At 45.1% G+C, this 20,342-nt stretch overlaps 1 protein-coding gene across 1 annotated transcript in view; it reads left to right on the top strand.

Moving 5' to 3' along the window:
• The window catches only part of MAP4K5 (mitogen-activated protein kinase kinase kinase kinase 5), a gene marked incomplete at its 5' end in the record, with an annotated part of 80,889 nt that overhangs the window by 15,191 nt on the left and 45,356 nt on the right, over positions 1–20,342 (top strand). Inside the window, 1 exon segment of the mRNA XM_034767959.1 lies at positions 8,472–8,529. Within this exon segment, the coding sequence (XP_034623850.1) occupies positions 8,472–8,529 (58 nt within the window).

Below are 20,342 nucleotides of genomic sequence, written 5' to 3'. Positions count from 1 at the left end.
GCGGGGCTTGAGAGGAGTGGCCAGGGAATGTCCTACCCAGAATTATCATGTCCATGATTTCCAGTATCCTCGAACAGCTTTTTAATGCCAATCCGAGCAGTACTTTTCAAGCCACATTGAAAACCTTGTAATTTGGGTGGGCAATATGGAACTCCACAAAATAAAACCACAACCAACCTATGTGGAACAGTGCCTTGTGCTTTGAGAATCATATTGGGGGCATAGGTACAGTTTCAGTGATAAATGGGAAAGTATGTCCTTTCCATGGGTTTTTATCCTAATCCTGGCTGTGGTCACAATTGGTCTACATTACAAAAGTAATTACATCACACAGTTTAGCACAGGGGTAGGCAAACTTTTTGGCCTGCGGACTGCATCAGGTTTCCAAAATTGTATGGAGGGCCGGTTAGCAGAGGCTGTGCCTCCCCAAACAGCCAGGCGTGGCCCACCCCGCTCCCTATCTGACCCCTCCTGCTTCTCACCCCCTGACGCCCCCTCCCCGGGACTCCTGCCCCATCCAACCCCCCCGTTCCCTGTCCCCTGACCGCCCCTGGAACCCCTGCCCCTGACTGCCCCCCGCCACCCCATCCAACCCCCCCCNCTCATCCCGCTTGCCCTGGAACACCTGCCCCTGACTGCCCCCTCCACCCCATCCAACCCCCCACCCGACTTTCTCCCCCCTCCCCCGGGACCCCTGCCTCATTCAACCCCCCTGTTCCCTGCCTTCTGACCGCCCCGACCCCTATCCACACCCCCGCCCCCTGACCACCACCCCGAACTTCCCTGCCCTCTATCCAACCCCCCTTCCCCCTTACCGCGCTGCCTGGAGCACTGGTGGCTGGCAGCGCTACAGCCGCGCCGCCCGGCTGGAGCCAGGCCACGCCACCGCGCAGCACAGAGCACTGGGTCAGGCCGGGCTCTGCAGCTGCGCTGCCCCAGGAGCTCGTAGCCCCACCGCCCAGAGCATTGCGCCGACGGCGGAGCGAGCTGAGGCTGCGGGGGAACAGCGGGGAGGGGCCGGGGGCTAGTCTCCCGGGGCTGGAGCTCATGGCCCGGGCAGGAGGGCCGGATGTGGCCCGCGGGCCGTAGTTTGCCCACCTCTGCTTTACCATGATAATCAAGTCTTAGCAAAGCTGCCTAAATGAGTTTCTGTACCTGGTAGCTTCTTGTCCCACTGCTAGGTCACCAGGGCAACTCTGAAAGCACTGTTACTAAGGGTATGTCTACACTGCCCACATTACAGCTGCGGCCGCGCTGTGACGTGGGCAGAGTAGACCCGCTTTATCTCCTCTGAGAGGAGAGAGAGGAGAGCTCTCCCGGCGATTTCAAAAACAAAACAAAACCCTGAGCTACTAAAAGTTTTAGCACTGTAAAGCAGCAGTATAGACAGCGCTTTCTCGCTCAGGAGCCACACTCCCAGCGGTAAAGCTACCACCACTCGTTCGGGGTGGGGTTTTTTTATCGCTGGGAAAGCTCGGGGTGGGGTTTTTTTCCCCCACACCCCTGAACGACTAATGTTTTAGCGCCGAAAGTGGCAGTGTAGACACCGCCTTAAAAAGGAAACTGGTGGTTCTTTTACGTCCTCGGTGTATTCCCATTTGTGTTGTGGAGACAAGGGGCCCTTCTAGAAGGACAGTACTTGCTAGTACTGCATGAGCCACTGGCAGGCACTGGATGTTTGGAGCAGAGGGTAGAAAAGGCCTATGTAACTCCAGTTTCTTCCTTTCAGTGGCTAGCTGCAGATGTAGGCCCTTTCACTCTCTGCACAGAGTGACTTCTTGTATGTGTCTGTGATTTTTAATTTTTTTTTTAATTCAAGAGTTCCCCTTATTTTATCCGTCTTTATAGTTGAGCTAAATTGTGCCATAGCACACTAAATGTTTCCGGGGTCCAGGGATCCATTAGCTATGGCAGATCGGCTTTGCAAGGATCTGGTGAAGGTCAGGTTTAAATAGTATGCGTCATGCTCCTTCGTGTTCCCTTAGGTTGAATCACATACTCATTGTTTGTTTTGCCTGCGGGAACCACATTCCCTGGATTTAATCGTGTCTTGGGCCTGTAGGCTCAATGTCTTAGAATCATAGAACATTAGTGTTGGAAGACCTCAGGAGGTCATCTAGTCCAACCCCCTGCTCAAAGCAGGACCAATCTCCAACTGTATTTTTTTTTTTTTTTGCCCCAGATCCCTAAATGGCCCCCTCAAGGATTGAACTCACAACCCTGGGTTTTGTAGGCCAATGGTCAAACCACTGAGCTATCCCTCCCCAGTGAAGGCCTTCTGAGCCAAGTCCCTGGATCTGGCATCAGCTCAGCATCATGAGAATTGCCATGTTAATTCAGACCAATGGTCCATCTAGCCCAGTATCCTGTCTTCTGACAGCAGCCAGCACCAGATACTTCAGAGGGAATTAACAAACGAGGGCAATTAGCGAGTGATGGATCCCCTATCATCCAGTCCCAGCTTTTGGCAGTCGGAGGTTTAGGGACACCCAGAGCATGGATTTGCCCACCCTACCATCTTGGCTAATAGTCACTGATGGACCTATCCTCCATTACCTTGTCTCATTTTCCTTTGAACCCTGTTATAGTGTTGCCTTCACAACATCCTCTGGCAAAGAGTTCCACATGTTATTTGTGCATTGTGTGAACAAGTACTTTCTTATGTTTGTTTTAAACCAGCTGCCTATTACTGTAAGTGGTGACCCCTGGTTCTTGTGTTATGTGAAGGGGTAAATAACACTTCCTTATTTACTTTTTCCACACTATTCATGATTTTATTGGCTTCTTATAGTATTCCTCTTTCGTCGTCTTTTTTTCTAAGCTGAACAGTCCCAGTCTTTTTAATCTCTCCTCCTATGGAAGTTGTTCCATACCCTTCATCATTTTTGTTGCCCTTCTCTTTATATTTCCCAATTCTAATACATCTTTTTTGAGATGGGATGACCAAAAGGTGTGGGCATACCATGGATTTATATAGTGATATCATGACATTTTCTGTCTTATTTATCCTTTTCCTAATTGTTCCTAACTTTGTTAGGTTTTTTTTTTTGACTGCCATTGCATAATGAGCAGTTGTTTTCAGAGAACTATCCGTGATGACTCCAAGCTCTTTTTTGAATGGTAACAGCTAATTTAGACCCCATCATTTTGTATATATATAGTTGGGATTATTTTTTCTAGTGTGCATTACTTTGCATTTATCAACATTGAATTTCATCTGCCATTTTGTTGTTCTGCCTCTGTGAAGAGATTGAGTAGGCTACCTTGGGCTTCAAAGCTGGGCAAGTTGGGAACAACCCCAGCATTTAAAGAAATTGCTACCAGATTATCATGCTTATAGTTCTGAAGTCTCTGGCTCCTACCAAGCAGAAGCATTGAAGATCCAAGACATCAGCATAGATGTATTAAAGGTTGACTTCAGCTTCTAAGTGAACTTAAAAAGACTTTTCATCAGAAACTTCAGAACATTGGTAAGGGATGCAAAAGGACACAAGGAAATGGCCGGCAGAGTCAAGGACAATAAAGAGTAGGGTTTTTTTAAGTATATTGGAACAAAAGGGAGTCCTAACAGTGATATTAGTCCAGTTCTTGATGGAAATGGTAGAACTGTCAATAATGCAAGAATGTTTAATAAATATTTCTGTGCAATATTTGTGAAAAAGATAAATTATATAAACAAAGGATAATGAAATGCTTTCAATTTCAACAGTAACTGATGAGGGGGTTAAACAGCAGCTATTAAAGTTAGACATTAAAAATCAGTAGGTCTGGAGAACTTGCATTCAAGAATTTTAAAAGATCTGTGGAGGAGTGTTCTGGACTGTTAATGTTGATTCTCAGTAAATCTTGGAACACTGCGGCAGTTCCAGGGGACTGGAAGAAGGCAAATGTTGTTACAATATTTTAAAAAGGCTAAAATGGACAACCTGGATAATTATAGCCTTGTCAGTGTGACTTAAATCCTGAGCAAAATAATGGAATAGCTGATATGGGACTTGAATCTAAAACAGGAATCTCAAACTCAAATCACCACGAGGGCCACATGAGGACTAGTACATTGGCCCGAGGGCCGCAACACTGAAACCTTTTCCTACAACGATACAAAAGTATAGTCAAAAATGAAAAAAATGAAGAGTAATATAGTATGCTATTAAAAGTCAATGTATTAACTTTTTAAAAACTGTAATGTGAAGAGGGGTTTTACTAAAATAGAGACACCTGTAACTATTCCTTATGTGGTCATCAACACTGATGATGATCTACACTAACAGTCTATCAACACAGCTGTAATGGCAGGAACCTTTTAAAGTAACTATTCATACAAAATACGTTGCCACTTTTTAACAAACATTCTTCTCAACTACTCTCAGCAAAGAATCATACATGCTGAACTTCATACCTCAGACTGCTCATCTAGTCCATGAGGCCCCGCCTCTTCCCACCCCTTCCCCAAAGTCCCAGCCCCGCCTCTTCTCCACCTCCTCCCCTGAGCGTGCCACGTCCCCGCTCCTCCCCCTCCCTCCTGGAAAGTCTTAAGTGCAGCCAAACAGCTGTTTGGCAGCAGGAAGCGCTGGGAGGTAGGCGAAGGAGCGGGGATGTGACACGCTTGGGGGAAGGGTGTCGGGGGCAGGGGAGCTTGGCTGCCGGTGGAGTCAGCACCTATGGCAGGCTGCAGGAAATAACTCTGTGGGCTGCGTGTTTGAGACTCCAGGTATAAAGAATTAAGAGGGTAGTATAATGCCAATCAAGATAGGGTTTATGGAAATGTACACCTCTACCCCGATATAACGCTGTCCTCGGGAGCCAAAAAATCTTACCGAGTTATAGGTGAAACCGTGTTATATCGAACTTGCTTTGATCCGCCAGAGTGCACAGCACCACCCCCCTGAAGCGCTGCTTTACCGCGTTATATCCGAATTCATGTTATATCGGATCGCATTATATTGGGGTAGAGGTGTATTTGTATTATCATAGCACCTAGAGCCAAGCCCCAGTCATGGATCAAGACTCCCTTGTGCAAGGTGCTGTACAAACACAGAACAAGAAGACAGCCCTTGCCTTCAAAGAGCTGACAATCTAAGTATAAGACAAGAGACAACAAATGAATACAGACAGACCCGTGGGGGAGAACAAGGAAATACTACAGTATGACTGGCAGTGGTCTCTGCACATCAGCAGCTGAACCATTGCCAAGTTTTTTGTAGGCCTTGCAGCTAAGGAGAGTTTGATAATGAGGTAGGTCTGTGGATGTTTACGGGAACTTCTCCCAAGCATGAGGGGCAGCATGTGAGAAAGCATGAAAGTGTTTGGTTGAAAATTTAACAAGTGGGCGGTGAAGGCTGGGATCATGGGCCGATCAGAGGCGGGAATCAACTTTTTGATACTGAATGAGATATGATAAGTAGGGTTGGGACAGATTGTGAAGTGCCTTGAAAGTAAAGACAAGTCATTTATTTTTGATCTTGTCCAACTGGATATCTTTTTGTGGAGATTACAGTTTTGTTTGATAATGGTAATAGTGTTGTTGTAATATAATTAGACTTCTGTAAGGTGTTTGACTTGGTACCTCACAACATTTTGCTTAAGAAGATAGAACAATACAAAGTCAATATGGAACATATTAAATAGTTCAAAAACTGGCTAAAAGCTGATAGGTCTCAAGATGCAATTGTAAACACCCACATCTAGTGGGTTTCTGCAGAGTTTGGTTCTTGACCCTGTGCTTTTTAATATTTTTATCAATGATCTGGACCCGGACGGCCCTGTTGCTTGGTAAGCAGGGCATGAGCAAATAATATACAGTTCAGTATGTCAGGCTGTACGTCTAGGAACAAAGATGCAGGCTTACTTACAGGCTAGGGGACTCTCTCCTGGGAAGCAGAGACTCTGAAAACGGCCGGGGTGGGGCATGGTAGATGATTGGCTGAACATGAGCTCCCAGTGCGACGCTGCAGTCAAAAGGGCTTAATGCAATCCTTGGATGTATACGTGGAATATTGTGTCCAGGTCTGGTGTCTGCAATTCAAGAATGAGGGTGAAAAATTAGAGAGGATTCGAAGAAGTGCCACAAGCATGACTGTAAAACTTGCCTTATAATGAGAGATTCAAGGAGCTCAATCAATGTTATTTAACAGAAATCTGATAACCCCGCTATTATTAATCTAGCACACAAAGGTATAACAAAGTCCAGTGATTGGAAGTTGAAGCTAGAGAAATTCAGACCAGAAATAAAGTGCAAATTTTGAACAGTGAGGATAATTAACCATTTGGAACAACTTACTCCAAGGGTTGTGGTGGAGTCTCTGTCACTGAAAATTTTTTAAATCCATATTGGATGTTTTTCTAAAAGATCTGCTCTGGTTCAACCACAGCTATAGGATTTGAAGCAGGGATTAATTCAGGGAAGTTCTGTGGTCTGTGTTATGCTGGAGGTCAGACTAGATTATCACAATGATCCTTTTGGCTTTAAAAGCTGTGAATCAGTGCCAGGCACTTTCAGCATGCCAGAGAAGGTTGGCAGACCGCATCCTATCTAATTGACATTTGCATAACATCCCTGTAGCAATGGCAGCTATTGCTTACATGGAAAAGTAGTATCAGGAAAGGATATAGTGTGTTGTATGTTTCAACTTCTAAGAAATGCAGTTGAACAGCTGGAAGCAAAGAGGGAAAAGCCAACACTATGTGATCAGCTATTTCTCAGGGGACACCAGTAAGCGCGTCATGGGTCACAGTGTGAGCAAATCCGTCCTTGGTCTCTTATGGGAATCTCCATATTTCCTAATGGTATTGTCAGGCTTACAGTGTCAAGAAGACCCTTATCCTGTATTCTGACCAAGTCACTCTACCTTCTGGCTTGGACACAGGACGCAGGCTACTTCTGCGCTGATTCACGCTGTAGAAGTACAAAGGGATTCTCCTGCACTCTAGAAAGCCAGTTAATGTGAAAGGTTATTCTCAGAAGTGGAGAAAGTTTCCTCTGTGGGGAGTGGATAACAATCTATGTTCCACCTCCGTATCTTCTCTTTTGGGCTATTTGCTCAGCCTCTTCTTGTCTTCAGTCGAGCTGCACTTGTCTACCATCTGAGCATGTCACTTGCAGTGGATGGTTCTGTGACCTTCAGTTGCCTGACAATCACCAGATTTTGAAAGGGCTGGTGGTTGTCATCTGTAGGTTCAAGGATCTGTCCTGACATGGAATCTTGACTTAGTGTTGACAAAGATGAGGGATTCACCTTTAGAGTCCTTGGGCTAGTGCTCCTTATTCCCCCCCCAGTGTTAAAATCAGCATAAAATCTGGGGGGGAGTGCGTTGTACGCTTCAAGGGTTCAGCCTCCCTTCTCCTCATTCCAGGGGGATGAACTTGCTCTGTATCCTCATCCTAAATTCTTGCTAAAAGCGGTGTCCGAATTTCATCCATCTCAGGTTATTTATCTCCCAAATTCCTCCTGTAACCTCACTCCATATCCAGGGTGCCCAGGGAAATGTGTGTTTCTATTTTGGATGGGGATAAAACAACTAGGAATAGATTTCTTGTAACCTTTGGATGATCGGTGGAAAGGAGATGCTGATTCCATTCAGCACCTGCCTCAGTGAATTAGGCTGTACGTCAAAAATAATATACCTTAGCGAGGGTGACAGCACCTGGGTGACTTAGTGCTCACTTTACTAGAGCTAAGATAGCATTAATGAAATCCCCGTGAAATGTTTCCATCATAGAAATCTGCAAGGCTAATACCTGGGGTTCTAATCACGTCTTTGTGCAGCACTACTCTCTTAACTTGGCATCTAGCTCTTATACTTTGAGAGAGCAGTTCTGTGATCCGTAATTAATTCAGCCTACCTTCCCTGAGGGCTGAACTGCTCGCTAGACTCTCACAAGCAGGACAACGCAGAGGCTGCTGCGGAGTGAAGATTAAGGTTGCTTATAAGAAACGGTGGCTATTTTAAGAGTGTTGCCTCTGCATAGTCTCACTGCTCACCTACCTTCCCCTCTTCATATGAGTTCTACTTGCATAATGCTCTGGGGGTTAGTGGTAGGAAATGAGAGAGTGGGGACTGCACAGTCCTTTATAACCTCACCTCTGAGCAATTGGTGCTGCAAGAGGCTGCTGGTGCAATCCAGACAGGCTCCAAAAGGTTCCCACTTCAGCAGCCCTGAGGAGTACATCCCACAAGCATGAATGTGTAGAAGCAGTAGTTGCAGGTAACTAATTGTATTTTCTGAGCTTGATTAGGGTAAGTGTTAGCACATTGGTGGCACCCCAAGACCCAGCCAGGATTAGGGCCTATTGTGCTTGAGCTGTACAACCATAGAAACAGACAATCTCTGCCCCAGAGGGGTTGCAATTAATTGCATTGTGCTGTACTGTAATACAAGGCTTCACTACATAAAAGGCCATTGTTGATAAGTCCATTGTTTATAAGGCCCTTGCATTATGATTAAATATGTCTTAACTTTCTTATTTTAGGCCAGAAATCTTCATACAGGAGAGTTGGCTGCTGTAAAAATTATCAAGTTAGAGCCAGGTAAGTTTTACATTCTTTCCAAGTACTGTTGGGAGGCATGTGATCTGTCATTAAACATTGCCAGTTCCCCTGTATATTTGTTTTCACACAGCAGTAATAGGGCATTTGCATTTTATTACCATTCGCTGAAAAAATGGTGGTTGCAGTAGTTTCAGTGGTTAGGTTTCAGGAAACGCTACAGAATTATTTAAAGCGTGGTACACAATTACCTTTGGTTATTTCCTTTTTGTTGTTTCTCCTTCATTCTTATCTATTTTATCTACCCAGCTATTAATTTATAACAGTAAGGTTTGGTTTATTAGTTTAAAGGCAAGCTTGAGGACAAGGGGCATTTCTCCCCCCCCCATAAACTGTTACAGAATAGCCTGTACATTAATGTTTTAATTCCTGTTTACAGAGCTAGTGTTCAAACCTCTTCTGCAGGCACCAACCCCCCCCCCCAAAAAAAATATTCTATGGGAGAGGCAGAGAGGAACAGGCAGTGTAGCTGCCTTCCATCTCTCCTGTCCCTCACCTCCACCAAGCTTCTCAGTTCCCATGGTCTGCATGAGTCATTGTGTGAGAGCAGAGAGGTAAGGGGCAGTGCAAGTTCAGATTGGGGGGAACTGGCTAATACCCATCTAGCTGTGTTAGAAAAGCCAGTCTCTCACACCCCTGCATGTTAATGTGCTGCCATTTTTCTATCCTGGGCTGATGAGAGCGCTGTAGATTTGATCCTACCACCACCCTATCCCAGCACAAAAGATAAGTCACTGCCCAGGATAGCTGTTAATCTGAAATCTGACCTTGGAGTCCTGCATGGACATTGGGATGGGACAATTAACCTATTCCTGGAGTGTGAGAGGATTCCAACTCCTCTCCCAAAATATAATCTGTACCACCTCTGAGTGTGCAGGGTTAATATCCCACTTCTTGCTCCCCTCTTCACTTTCAGATCCCTCCTCATAATTATCTTCCACGTATCCTTCCTATGTTTGTCACCCCACAACTTGCTCAGCCTGGTCTCTTGCCCCATGATTTGTGTGGGATGCAGAACCTTCTTTGTTGAAGGCTGCAGCTCTGCAGTGTGCTCTTCCCATACATCAGTTTGTTTTTGTGGCCGCTTTCAGGGAAGGAGTACAGACTTGTGGGGGGGGGGGGAGCACAAAGGTGGCGGGATTCGTGTGTGCGTGAGAGAGCGAGTACGTGCTCGCACTCGTGAGTGAGATGTGGATTTTATGTTTGCTGTTTCCTGGATTTTATTTTTAACTGTGAGGCATCCACCAGTTGTGAGCAATGGATACCTAGAAATTAAAATGTATTTGTTGTCTGTAGAACCCAGCTTAAAAATTAGTAAGGCCTTCTTGGAGGTCAGGCTAGATGGTCATGATGGCGTTTCTTCACACAATGCACAGTCAACCTGTGGAACTCCTTGTCAGAGGATGTTGTGAAGGCCAAGACTATAACAGGGTTTAAAAAAGAACTAGATAAATTCATGGAGGATAGGTCCATCAGTGGCTATTAGCCAGGATGGGCAGGGATGGTGTCCCTAGCCTCTGTTTGCCAGAAGCTGGGATTGGGGCGACAGGGGATGGATCACTTGATGATTACCTGTTCTGTTCATTCCCTCTGGGACACCTGGCATTGGTGACTGTCAGAAGACAAGATACTGGGCTAGATGGACTTTTGGTCTGACCCAGTCTGGCCGTTTTTATGTCCCTTCTGACCTTAAAATCTGAGTCTTCTGCAAATCCAGCCCAGCGCATGTCTGACTAGGTTTGGATGATTAGAACTTCCTATTCCAGTGGCGGTGGCCCTGACAGCCCCTGCATCATGTTAGATAAACACCTTAATTCTGGTAGTCACACTCTTGGAGCCTATTTATCCCAAACTAGAGCTAATTACCTGCTTAGATATTGGAGAGGTAGAGAACTGGGACCCAGGACACCTGGATCCTTTCCCAGTTTTGTTTCTGTCTTGCTGTATCACTTGGGACAAGTCACTTCACCTTTCTGTGTCTCTTGTCCTCTTAACTCTTTCTGATTTCTCTGTTCAGACTGTAAGCTCTTTGGCACAGGGATTGTCTCGTACTTGGTGTCTATACAGAGCCCAGCACAATGGAGGCTTGATCTCAGTTGGGGCCTCTAGTTATGTGCTGCTGCTACTAGCAATTGTTCATTGGCAAAATAGGAAGTTCTTGTTTACACATATAAAATGCAGCGAGGGCTCTTTCTAATTATGTGATGTTAAAGGAGAGGAAAACAGAGTCAAAATTAGTTTATACATAGATTCTGGTCAGCTTTATCCACCCACGTTTTCTTTTAGATCATACATCGAGAGGCACTAAATCTTTCTTCCCATACCCTCAGCTGATGTACCCTAAATCGTAACCTCAACTGGGGGCGTCAGCACTTACTGCAGAGAGTAGATGAGCCCCAACAGGTCCTGCCAGCCTGTAGTGGGAGAGTTAAAGACCAAAGTGCTTGGCCCAAAGACAGGACAGGGCAATGGTTTTTTTTTATGGAGAAGAGGGGTGGATTCAGCCTATGATGAATGCAGTAAAACTGGCCCCCTTAAGCCCCTAGGTTTCTGCTCCTGATCCACAAGAAATAGACCAGACGCTTGTATGTTTTTATGTGCTGCTTGGAAAGCTGTGAGCAGAGGCAGGGACTTAATCCTCTGCTGGTAGAGGGAGGTGTGGGGAGGGAAAGACCCTTCAGAAGCTAGAGATTGTCCCTGCTGTGCTCTTCACTTTGAGTAGCAGAGTGAAACATACCATGTGACCCATTTCACTGCTGCTACAGTAGAGCACTACTGTAATTAGCAATGGTGATTATAGCTTTGTAAATTTCGCTGTACTGCTAGCCTGACTTGCCTCAGGCAAGTGACCACTTTTCCAGTTTTTTAGATAACTACAAACCATTGCTAGCATGAGTTCCTTCTTCGGAGATGCTTGCACAGACTGCTGGTGAAGACCTTGTGGGGGTATTATTTTTAAGGCTGAATTACAGTATTTCTTTATTCTCTGGAGTGTTTGCTCACATGGCCTCAATGATGCAGTCTAGTTAGAATGCAGCAGCTCACATCCTTGCAGGTAGACGTGGCTGTCTCAACATATCACTCTCATCTTGTAAAAAAATCTCTGCATTGGCTCTGGGGGAGATTTTGTATTTATATAAAGTTTTGACTTATTTTGAAAGTTTTGAATGGATGTTGTCCAATATATTGGGGTGTTTCAGATTAAACAGTAGTCAGGCTGTAGTACTGCCCGCCCTGGCATCAGGTCAATGCGAGAAACTTTACCAATTAATCTTGGAGCTCTTGCAGAGAATACAACTCCTTTTAACCCAAACCCAGAGTGTAGCAAATATGCTGTCTTCAGTACAGCGTTGAAGACATTTGAGTATCTAAGCAGGCAGAATGGAACATTTGGTGGTTGAGGTAGGGGGCTAAGTCTTTGCATTTAGACCAGAGGACACAGCTAGAGATGAGATTGATAATATGCTGTTAAAGATTCTGAATGTTGCTGTCACTAGAGAAATGAAGGAGCTTGGCTAATTTTGAGTTCTGTACAGTCCTTTTCAGCTGAGAGGGATGGTCACCATAATAGGGGACCTCAGAGGAGAGGAAGCAACTGAGGAAAACAAAGAATGATGGGGCAAGTGATTCATATATTCATAGAATCCAAGGCCATAAGGGACCACTGTGATCATCTAATCTGACCTCATGTATCACACAGGACAGAGAACTTCCCAAGCAGATCTTTTAGAAAAACATCCAATTTTGATTGAAAAATGGTTAGCAATGGAGAATCCACCGCGACCGTGGGTAAACTGTTCCAATAGTTAATTACTCTCACAGTTAAATGTATGCCTTATTTCCAGTCTGAATTTGTCTAGCTTTAACTTCCAGCCATGTGCACTGAATCAGAGGTGAAAAAAGGCTGCCCAAAATCAGGTGGTAGCTGAGAAATTCTCAGTGTTGTATGGGACCCATGGAGAAGACAACCCAGAGAAAGAAACTGCTTAATTTTAGGATGGGAATGGTTTGTGTTTTGTTCCCATTACCACTCTAATGGTAATAATTGGATTAGTAGGCAAAAGAAACATGGAAATAAAACCAAGGTTGCAAAAAAATTGTTAAATCTCTTCTTCCACCTGCTTGTCCCCTTCCTCTAAACAAAGGAAACTACCCCCATCCCCCCCCCCCCATTTAGAAGGCTTCAGTCCTGAATTTGTTTGAACTTCTGTGCAGTGTGCTAGCTCAGCTAACCCTGTTACTTAGACAGTACTAATAAAATCGGACTAGACAGTGTTTTTCACTTCTTTTGGCACAGACTTTGGAGAGCATTTAGCCAAAAATATTCTGGCACGCTAGTGACATTTCCCAACATCCACTGAGTTCAAATGCTTCACATAACTTGAGAGCCAGCTTGATTTCAGAAACTAATTCTAACTGTACTCAGTATTTTCAAGAGACCTGCGCAGAAGCCAAAACTATGTGAAACACAAAATCCACTTCCTTGTATGGATTTAGCAGATGAACTGATGGAATAGTAGATGCAGAAGGACAATTATTTATCAGTATGATTCTTCTCTGCAGAGCCTTCTCTTTAGGAAAATACAGTAAAAATTACTTTTGAATTTAATGGGAATCTACATCGCAAATACTGCTGTACCATTAAATAAAAACACTGGTAATATTTGAAATATGTTTGTAATGCTCTAAATAAACCCCTTTACAAATTTACTGAAGTATCTAGTTGCTAGTTTTCATTTGGTTTAGGGAGAATTGGTCTGATGTCTTTATTTTTCTTGTAGAAATATTCTGTTTGGGGCAAAAGAAGCTAGTTATTGTATTTTAAGTTGGACTATTGATGTATCTTGTACTATGTTGATTGAAGTTGGAAGTTCAGAGATTTTAATGCCATAGCAAATAACTGTCCACATGTGTGGTGTTTGGTTTTCATAAATTCAGAACAGGGTGTTTTGTTCACAATATTAGTTTCTGCACTTTGTGATCCACATTCTGAAGTCACTTACTTTCATTTTAATATTTGATCACATCTGTTGAACTATTACAGCCAGATCCTCAACCACTGTTCTGGCCTCTTTGGGCCATTCTGCAGTACGTAGAAGCTGGAAAGCTGCCTTAATAAGGAATATGTTGGGGATTGAAAGAGGGTGGGGAGATATTGTTGGGACGACCATTGTATACTCTGGCAATCCCTAGCTGTGTAGTGGCCCCTAGGGGGCCGTTACCAGCTGGGGTAAGTAGGAGCAACTCTCAGCCTACTTTAACTTAACATGTGGCTGAACTGGCCCTAGCAGCCCCCAAGATTGGAGGCATATGAAAATGGCTTTAAGTTACCTTTGACTCTCCACGACCACCTTGTGCTGAGTGCAACCTCGCTGGACTTAAGAATCTGGTCCTTAGTGTGTGACCATGTTCTTTTTTTTTAAAAAAGACTTCATGAGCTATGAAGTGGTATGGTGTTGGCCCTGTAGCCTTTCACTTCTGACACCTGGATTCAAATGCTGACTCTTAGTCTGGTCCCATTCTAACCCTGGTTGATATCATTTTACTAAATGAGACCACTATGCAATTTGACATGATAGATCATTCTTCGCTTACGACATACCCAGAACTGGAATGGGATGTTTCAGGGCAGTTTTAGGGGCACACTGGGGTTGTTTGAGAGAGACCGCATCTTAGAGTAAGGTGTAGTGTAAGCAAGTTGATTGATATGGTTGGAGATGGTTCATTGTCAGGGTGGGCCAGGACTCTGAACTGGCACTGAGCATTCTCTCTCTCTCTTGAGGGCTTGGCTGGCTCATTCTTCCTTGCATAGGCAGGGGTCTAACTGATGGCGATAGATGGGGTCGGGAAGGAATTCTCCCCCAGGTCAGACAGGCAGTGGTCTTGTGGGTTTTGTCACCTTCCCTGCAGCGTGTGGGTGTGGGTTACTTGCCAGGATTATCTGGGTATAACCATTTCCCTGCCATGTGGAGGCCTCAAGCACCGATACCCCTCAGTCCTGCCTATTCTCTGCCTATGGCCCATAGTGGCCTAGTCTCCTGTGGGCTGTAATACTTTGGTCTCATTTATGTAGTTGGGTTAGTTTAGGGCGCTGGGTGGGGTTGGTGGGGTGTGATATACAGGAGGTCAGATAAGGTGATCTAGTGCTCCCTTCTGGCCTTAATCTCTGTGACAGTAACCTTCAGCTTCATGAGCACCAAATTCAAACAGCTTTTGAACAAACCAGCCTGTCTTCAGGATATACAGAAGGCAAAACAGAAGCAACACAGTGTTTTTAATTGCTATTTATGATGCAGAAGGCATGCGGTAATGCACTGTTTTATTTAAAGTAGTGCAATAAAAATACCAAGTGCTCTGAAACGTATTTCTTGAAATCTGGTGTCATTTTATTTGTTTGATTATTACATATTATGCATCTTTCTACTGTGTTCTCACAATTAACTGTTCTTATGTCAGATAGCTAACGTGTCTAGGTTATGTTTTCCTTTCTCAGCTTAACCTTTTACTGACTGTGTGAAGGGGCACTCACCTCTTGAGTGCCTCATTGTGGCTGGGAGTGGTATTGCAGTCCTCCTCTCGCCACAATGCCTCCTGCAAGCTGCTGGCTGACCATGGTGGGTCCTGAGCGGCATGGCCCTCCAGCCGAGTCACAAAGCCTGAATGACACCCTTCCAGGGTCTTAAAGAGTCAGTTAACAGTCTATTTGCTCTCACTAGGGTCTTCAGCCCTGGCTCTGGGCCACTTAAATTCAGCCCTTTGTTCAGGCTCCCAAATAAGCTCCATCCCCTTCTTGGGGTTTATGCCACTTTGTGTGTGGCTAGGAGGGGAGTCCGGACCCACCACTAATATCGGCTCCAGCCCAAGGATCCTATAAACAGCAGCCATGTAGTGCTTGATTCAGTTCATTGCTGCGTCTTCCCTGAGCTTCTTCCTACCTGGGCCCTGTAGGTTCACCATTATTTCAGTGCTAAGGTTCTTAGGTTCTCTCCCTGCAATCTCAGCTATGAAAAACGCAGCCAGAAAACAAACTCTGGCTGTCCCTCAGGTCCCTTTGCCCAAAGAGGAGTGTCCTTCCTCACCTCTGTCATTCCAGGTGGGAAGTGACCTTCTAAGGCCAGGCAGTTCCTTTTATCTGGACTGGCAGGGCCTGATTGGCTGTTGCTAGCCTCTCTAGCCCTTGGAGGATTGGGTCTATGGTTTCCAAAATGGTTGCTCTGGAGTCTCTTCTTTAGGTAAAATTGGAGAACCCACCTTTGCTGCTCTTTTCCTCTCAGCTCGCCGCTTCTTGGTGCGTGGGGGGGGGGGGGGGGATTGGAGAACCTTGGGGCCCAGCAGGGAGTTGCAGAGGCCGAATACACCCCATCACAGACTTGTACAGAATTAATGAAATCAAGAAGGCAGCCAGTGTGGGAAGTGATTGAGGACAAGATGAAACTGGGAGGAAAGTTGGGCATGAGACAGTTCAGAAAACAGAATGGAAAGCATGAGACTTGGGAAGAAGGCAGACTGGGGGGATGTGTCCGCTGTTCCATGGATGTGCCAGGTTCAGGGGCCTGAATGCATATGGAGGAGGGAGGGAAGTAATGGGATCCAGTGGTTTGAGGTGAGACTAATTGTGTTGTACTCCCAGAGCCTCCCACCCACTGATGCTTCCCTGGGCAGAGTTCCTGAAGCCACTCAAACTGACTGCCTCATGCAGTTCCTTCTAGTAATCCCACTGAGCGGGGGTGGCAGGCTGCTCACTAACAGCCCGGGGGAAGGGTTGACAGGCATCAGCACATCTCAGAGGGATCATGTGTCTGACCGCTCTGAAGGAACTCTAAGATGGAGGCCAGTAGGCCAAAGACAACCTCCTCCCCCATCAACAACAACCACAGCTTGACTTTATCCCTTGGGAAGAGTCTCATTCTACTCCACCCATCCTCTAGCCAGGACCAGCGTCCAGGTGCCTTACAGAGGAGTGAGAGGCACAAGGTGATCCCACAAATCTCCTAGACATTAGAGGGCCCATAAGGGAACCTTGGGCACAGCACTGGGGTTCTGGAAAGCTAGACCTGTCCAAGGGGGTGATATATGCAGCATTGTTATGGCTGTGTCGGCCCCCGGATATTAGAGAGACAAGATGGATGAGGTGGTATCTTTTATTGGACCAACTTCTGATGGTGGGAGAGACAAGCTTTCGAGCTACACAGAGCAAAAGTTAAAGCTGCTGTAATAATCGGTTCTGAATAGATTTTATGTCAGCTTAGATGACAAGCAACGTGGTTTCAATCAGAAGCCAGATACCTGCACATATCTCTGGAAGGGGAGATCAAAGCACTAAATTCCACTTTAAAATAAAAATCTGCACATTGTGAAACCTACATCAGTCATCGGCACAGATCGGACCCCTGATTGGATTCACACATTGGGTTTGGAATGATTTTTTTTCTTTCTAATATTGAATGGGATGGGGAGATCTCTGTAAATTTCTCTAGGGGTTTAGTGAGATCTGGATATTGTACCTTGGGCAGCTTTGCTGTGGAGTTTGCACACTGAGAGGAATTGTTATAACAACTTATCCCAAGACACTTTTCCTCCTTTTTCTGGGAGCTCTAATTGTTCAAATACAAACACTTGAAAAAATGGCACAGTTCAAGTCGTTAGTCGTTTCCTGAGCTGGAATTTAGCCAGGGGACCCCATCGCTGATAAAACACAAGAGAGATCTTTAATGGCTGCAAATGGTGCAAACTGCTCACTTGCATTTCACTGCCTTGAGTTTGATGCTGGCACAATGGTTCTGCAAATGCCACTTCTTCCAGCACCTTTGAAGCCCCGTCTACAATGACGTCCTGTGGCAAAATAGATAACGTTATTTGCCTCATGGGTGTTATGCAGCAAGTTTGTGTGTTGCTGCTTCTGATCTGAAGGCATGCTTTGTAGCATTCGTTACTCCTCTGCCAGCAAGTCTAATATGGCTTCCTAACTCGTGTAGCTTGCAGTGCTAGTGTAGATCAGGAGTGCTGGCAGACTAGCTGGCAGGGTGCATTTTGGTCTCCCAGTGCTCCTGCCCAACTCTGGAGTGATGTCTTTGGCAAACCCCTTTCCTCTCAATTACATGCAGGCCCAAGAGCTGCTGTGGCTCTTCTCAGCTCTGTCCATGCCACACTCTCTCTCTCTCTCTCTCTCTCTCTCTCTCCCCCCACACTGAGATCGTGCAGATCCCATTTTATTAAAACAATAACTATCTATTTGTCCCAGGGGGAATCTCTGAAAGATAAACAAAGTGACCCAGAGTCAGTCCAGGACGGGCTGCAAGGGTGCGGGTGAATCCCTGGCTTCCCGGGGTGCATGTGTGGCTCCTTACACAGGATGGTGCCCTTCATAGCAGGGCAGTGGAACAAATGAAAATGTGATCAAGAGTGAATATACCCTGTCAACCATAGACATTATGCCCCTACTCCAAAGAGGTGTGTGCTCTGTGTATGTGGATCCAAGATGGACCAACACCAGATCTAGGATGGCTGGTGAGAACTAATACTGGCTAGTTAGGCTAATTCTAAAACTTTAATTGCGACTGGAACCATTCTCTAGTGCAGATGGGCCTGAGTGATTCTTGTTCTTTTTGCGGATACAGACTAACACGGCTGCTACTCTGAAACCATCCAAACACTGTGTGACTTAAATTACCAGGCCCTGACTTGCCTAGCTTGTGAGTTTTGGATGGGATCGCAGCACAAGGTGGTATGGCCACAGATTTAAATAGTCTATTCTGTAGCACAGTTGGCAGGGAGAAGAGCAGATCGTTGAGCCAAATGGAGCAGGTTCAACCACCAATTGTGATCTGGGGAAAGTACTTTATATTGTGACTGCTCTTCTGTATGCTGTATGTTTAACTGTACAGATACAATTACATAATGTTAGCAAGCTTCAGTGAGTCACCATGCTGCTTGCATGATTTACAACAACTCCCCAAACCGGCTTTTTGCTCAGCATGCGGCATAACCTATAATTGCAAACATATGAGTAGACGAAAGTACATTTTTCCGATAACATGTTGTTTAGCACGAAGTGGTCTCTGATGACTAAACCAGAAGTAAATTGTTTTGCAAGGATATATTGTCATCAGCTACTTTGCTTAAAATTAAGTTCTTATTTTCACTTGCTGTCTTCCTTCAAATGAAACGTTGAGAGCAAGTATTATTGTCACGCCGTATTGTTAATTTCCTTCACTTCATTCCAGTACGAGCTTAAGGAATAGTTCATCTTGGCCTCCCCATCTTTTCCTCTTCAAAGTCTGTCCAAGATACTGCCACCTAGAGCCTCTTGCTCTTCCACTATTCTAGCAGCTTTTCCGCTTTCCTCCCTTATGCACTAATTCCCTTATTTCTTTTGAAATTCCACCTCCTCCTCCCTTTAAAGTTCTACATAACTCCTCGCCTATGTACATATCTGACCTCTCTTTAGCCTCCCTGTACTCCATCAGGTTTCTTTCCCGACTGCTCTATTCTTCACACTTCCTTTCTCATTGTCCACTACACTCAGGACAATCTCTCTCAACATCCAGCAAGCACCTCCTACCTCAGCCTTTGGATCCCTTCTAAAACCCTCTTTGCTAGGCAAGGTCTCTGTAAGGGCAACTCAGGCTGCTACCTATGATTGTGAGGTGTTTAGGGTTGGGACCTTGTTTGATCATCTCTTTGAAATAAAAGTGCCATGTATATTCAAGTGTCTGTTCATGAATAGACAGTACTTAGTGATGACCTCTGATGTGAAGACATTTCTGTTAACAAGGGATTTGGCATCATTTGATGTGATGCAAACAGCTGGAGAACTGATATTGTTATCTATAGAGACACTGTGGGTGAGGTAATGTCTTTTATTGGACCAACTTCTGTCGGTGACAGAGAAACTTTCAAGCTCCACAATCTGAGGAAAAGTTCTGTGGATGTGAAAGCTTGTCTCTTTCACCAACAGAAGTTGGCCCAGTAAAAGATGATATCTCAGCACTTTGTCTCTCTCATATCCTGGAACCAACAGGGCTACAACAACACTGCAGACATTGTTATCTAGCGAAAGATAATGCCTTCCTGGTGCTGATTTCTTCCTTCAAACTTACTCTTTTGGATTTGATGTTGACCTTCTTTTAAAATGACATGAATTTTGAAATGCTCCAGTCTGTTATACATAAGTGTTTTAACAGTTTCCTGTAGGAAATTTGTCACAGACACTGGAGTGAATTAATCCACCTGACTCAAACCCAAAATTCCTCTGTTCACAGTAATAGTTTTAGGCAGGTGCATGAATTCATGCCAAAATTCAGTATGATCATAGGGGAACGCCCCTGTACAGTACAAAAAGTGTGCAGAACCTGATCATCTGGTTTATAGAAACTGCTTTATTATATTTATTTAGCTTGCAATGTATAAACAAAAAAGAATGGCTATCTCAGGTGCTCGGCTTCAGGCACCTCGAAGAGTCTCCTCTAAGGTGATGTTTTGAGCTCCACCTTTCTAGGAGCCCACTGTGCTGCTAATGTTTTTTCCATGCCTGCTTGTCCACCCCAGTGAGGCCCTTCTCCGTATACTCAACATTCAGAAGTTCTTGTGGTTTTACTTGAAGCACACTAAGGCTATTAGACAGCCTTCTCCACCTCTTGTTTCACCTCACACCTCTTCCTTGGGGGAGGGATAGCTCAGTGGTTTGAGCATTGGCCTGCTAAACCCAGGGTTGTGACTTGAGGGGGGCCACTTAGGGATCTGGGGCAAAATCAGTACTTGGTCCTGCTAGTGAAGGTAGGGGGCTGGACTCGATG

This window comes from Trachemys scripta, chromosome 4 (genome assembly GCF_013100865.1).
Source record: "Trachemys scripta elegans isolate TJP31775 chromosome 4, CAS_Tse_1.0, whole genome shotgun sequence".
Classification (NCBI taxonomy): Eukaryota; Metazoa; Chordata; order Testudines; family Emydidae; genus Trachemys; species Trachemys scripta.
This window is presented reverse-complemented; position numbering and strand designations above follow the sequence as displayed.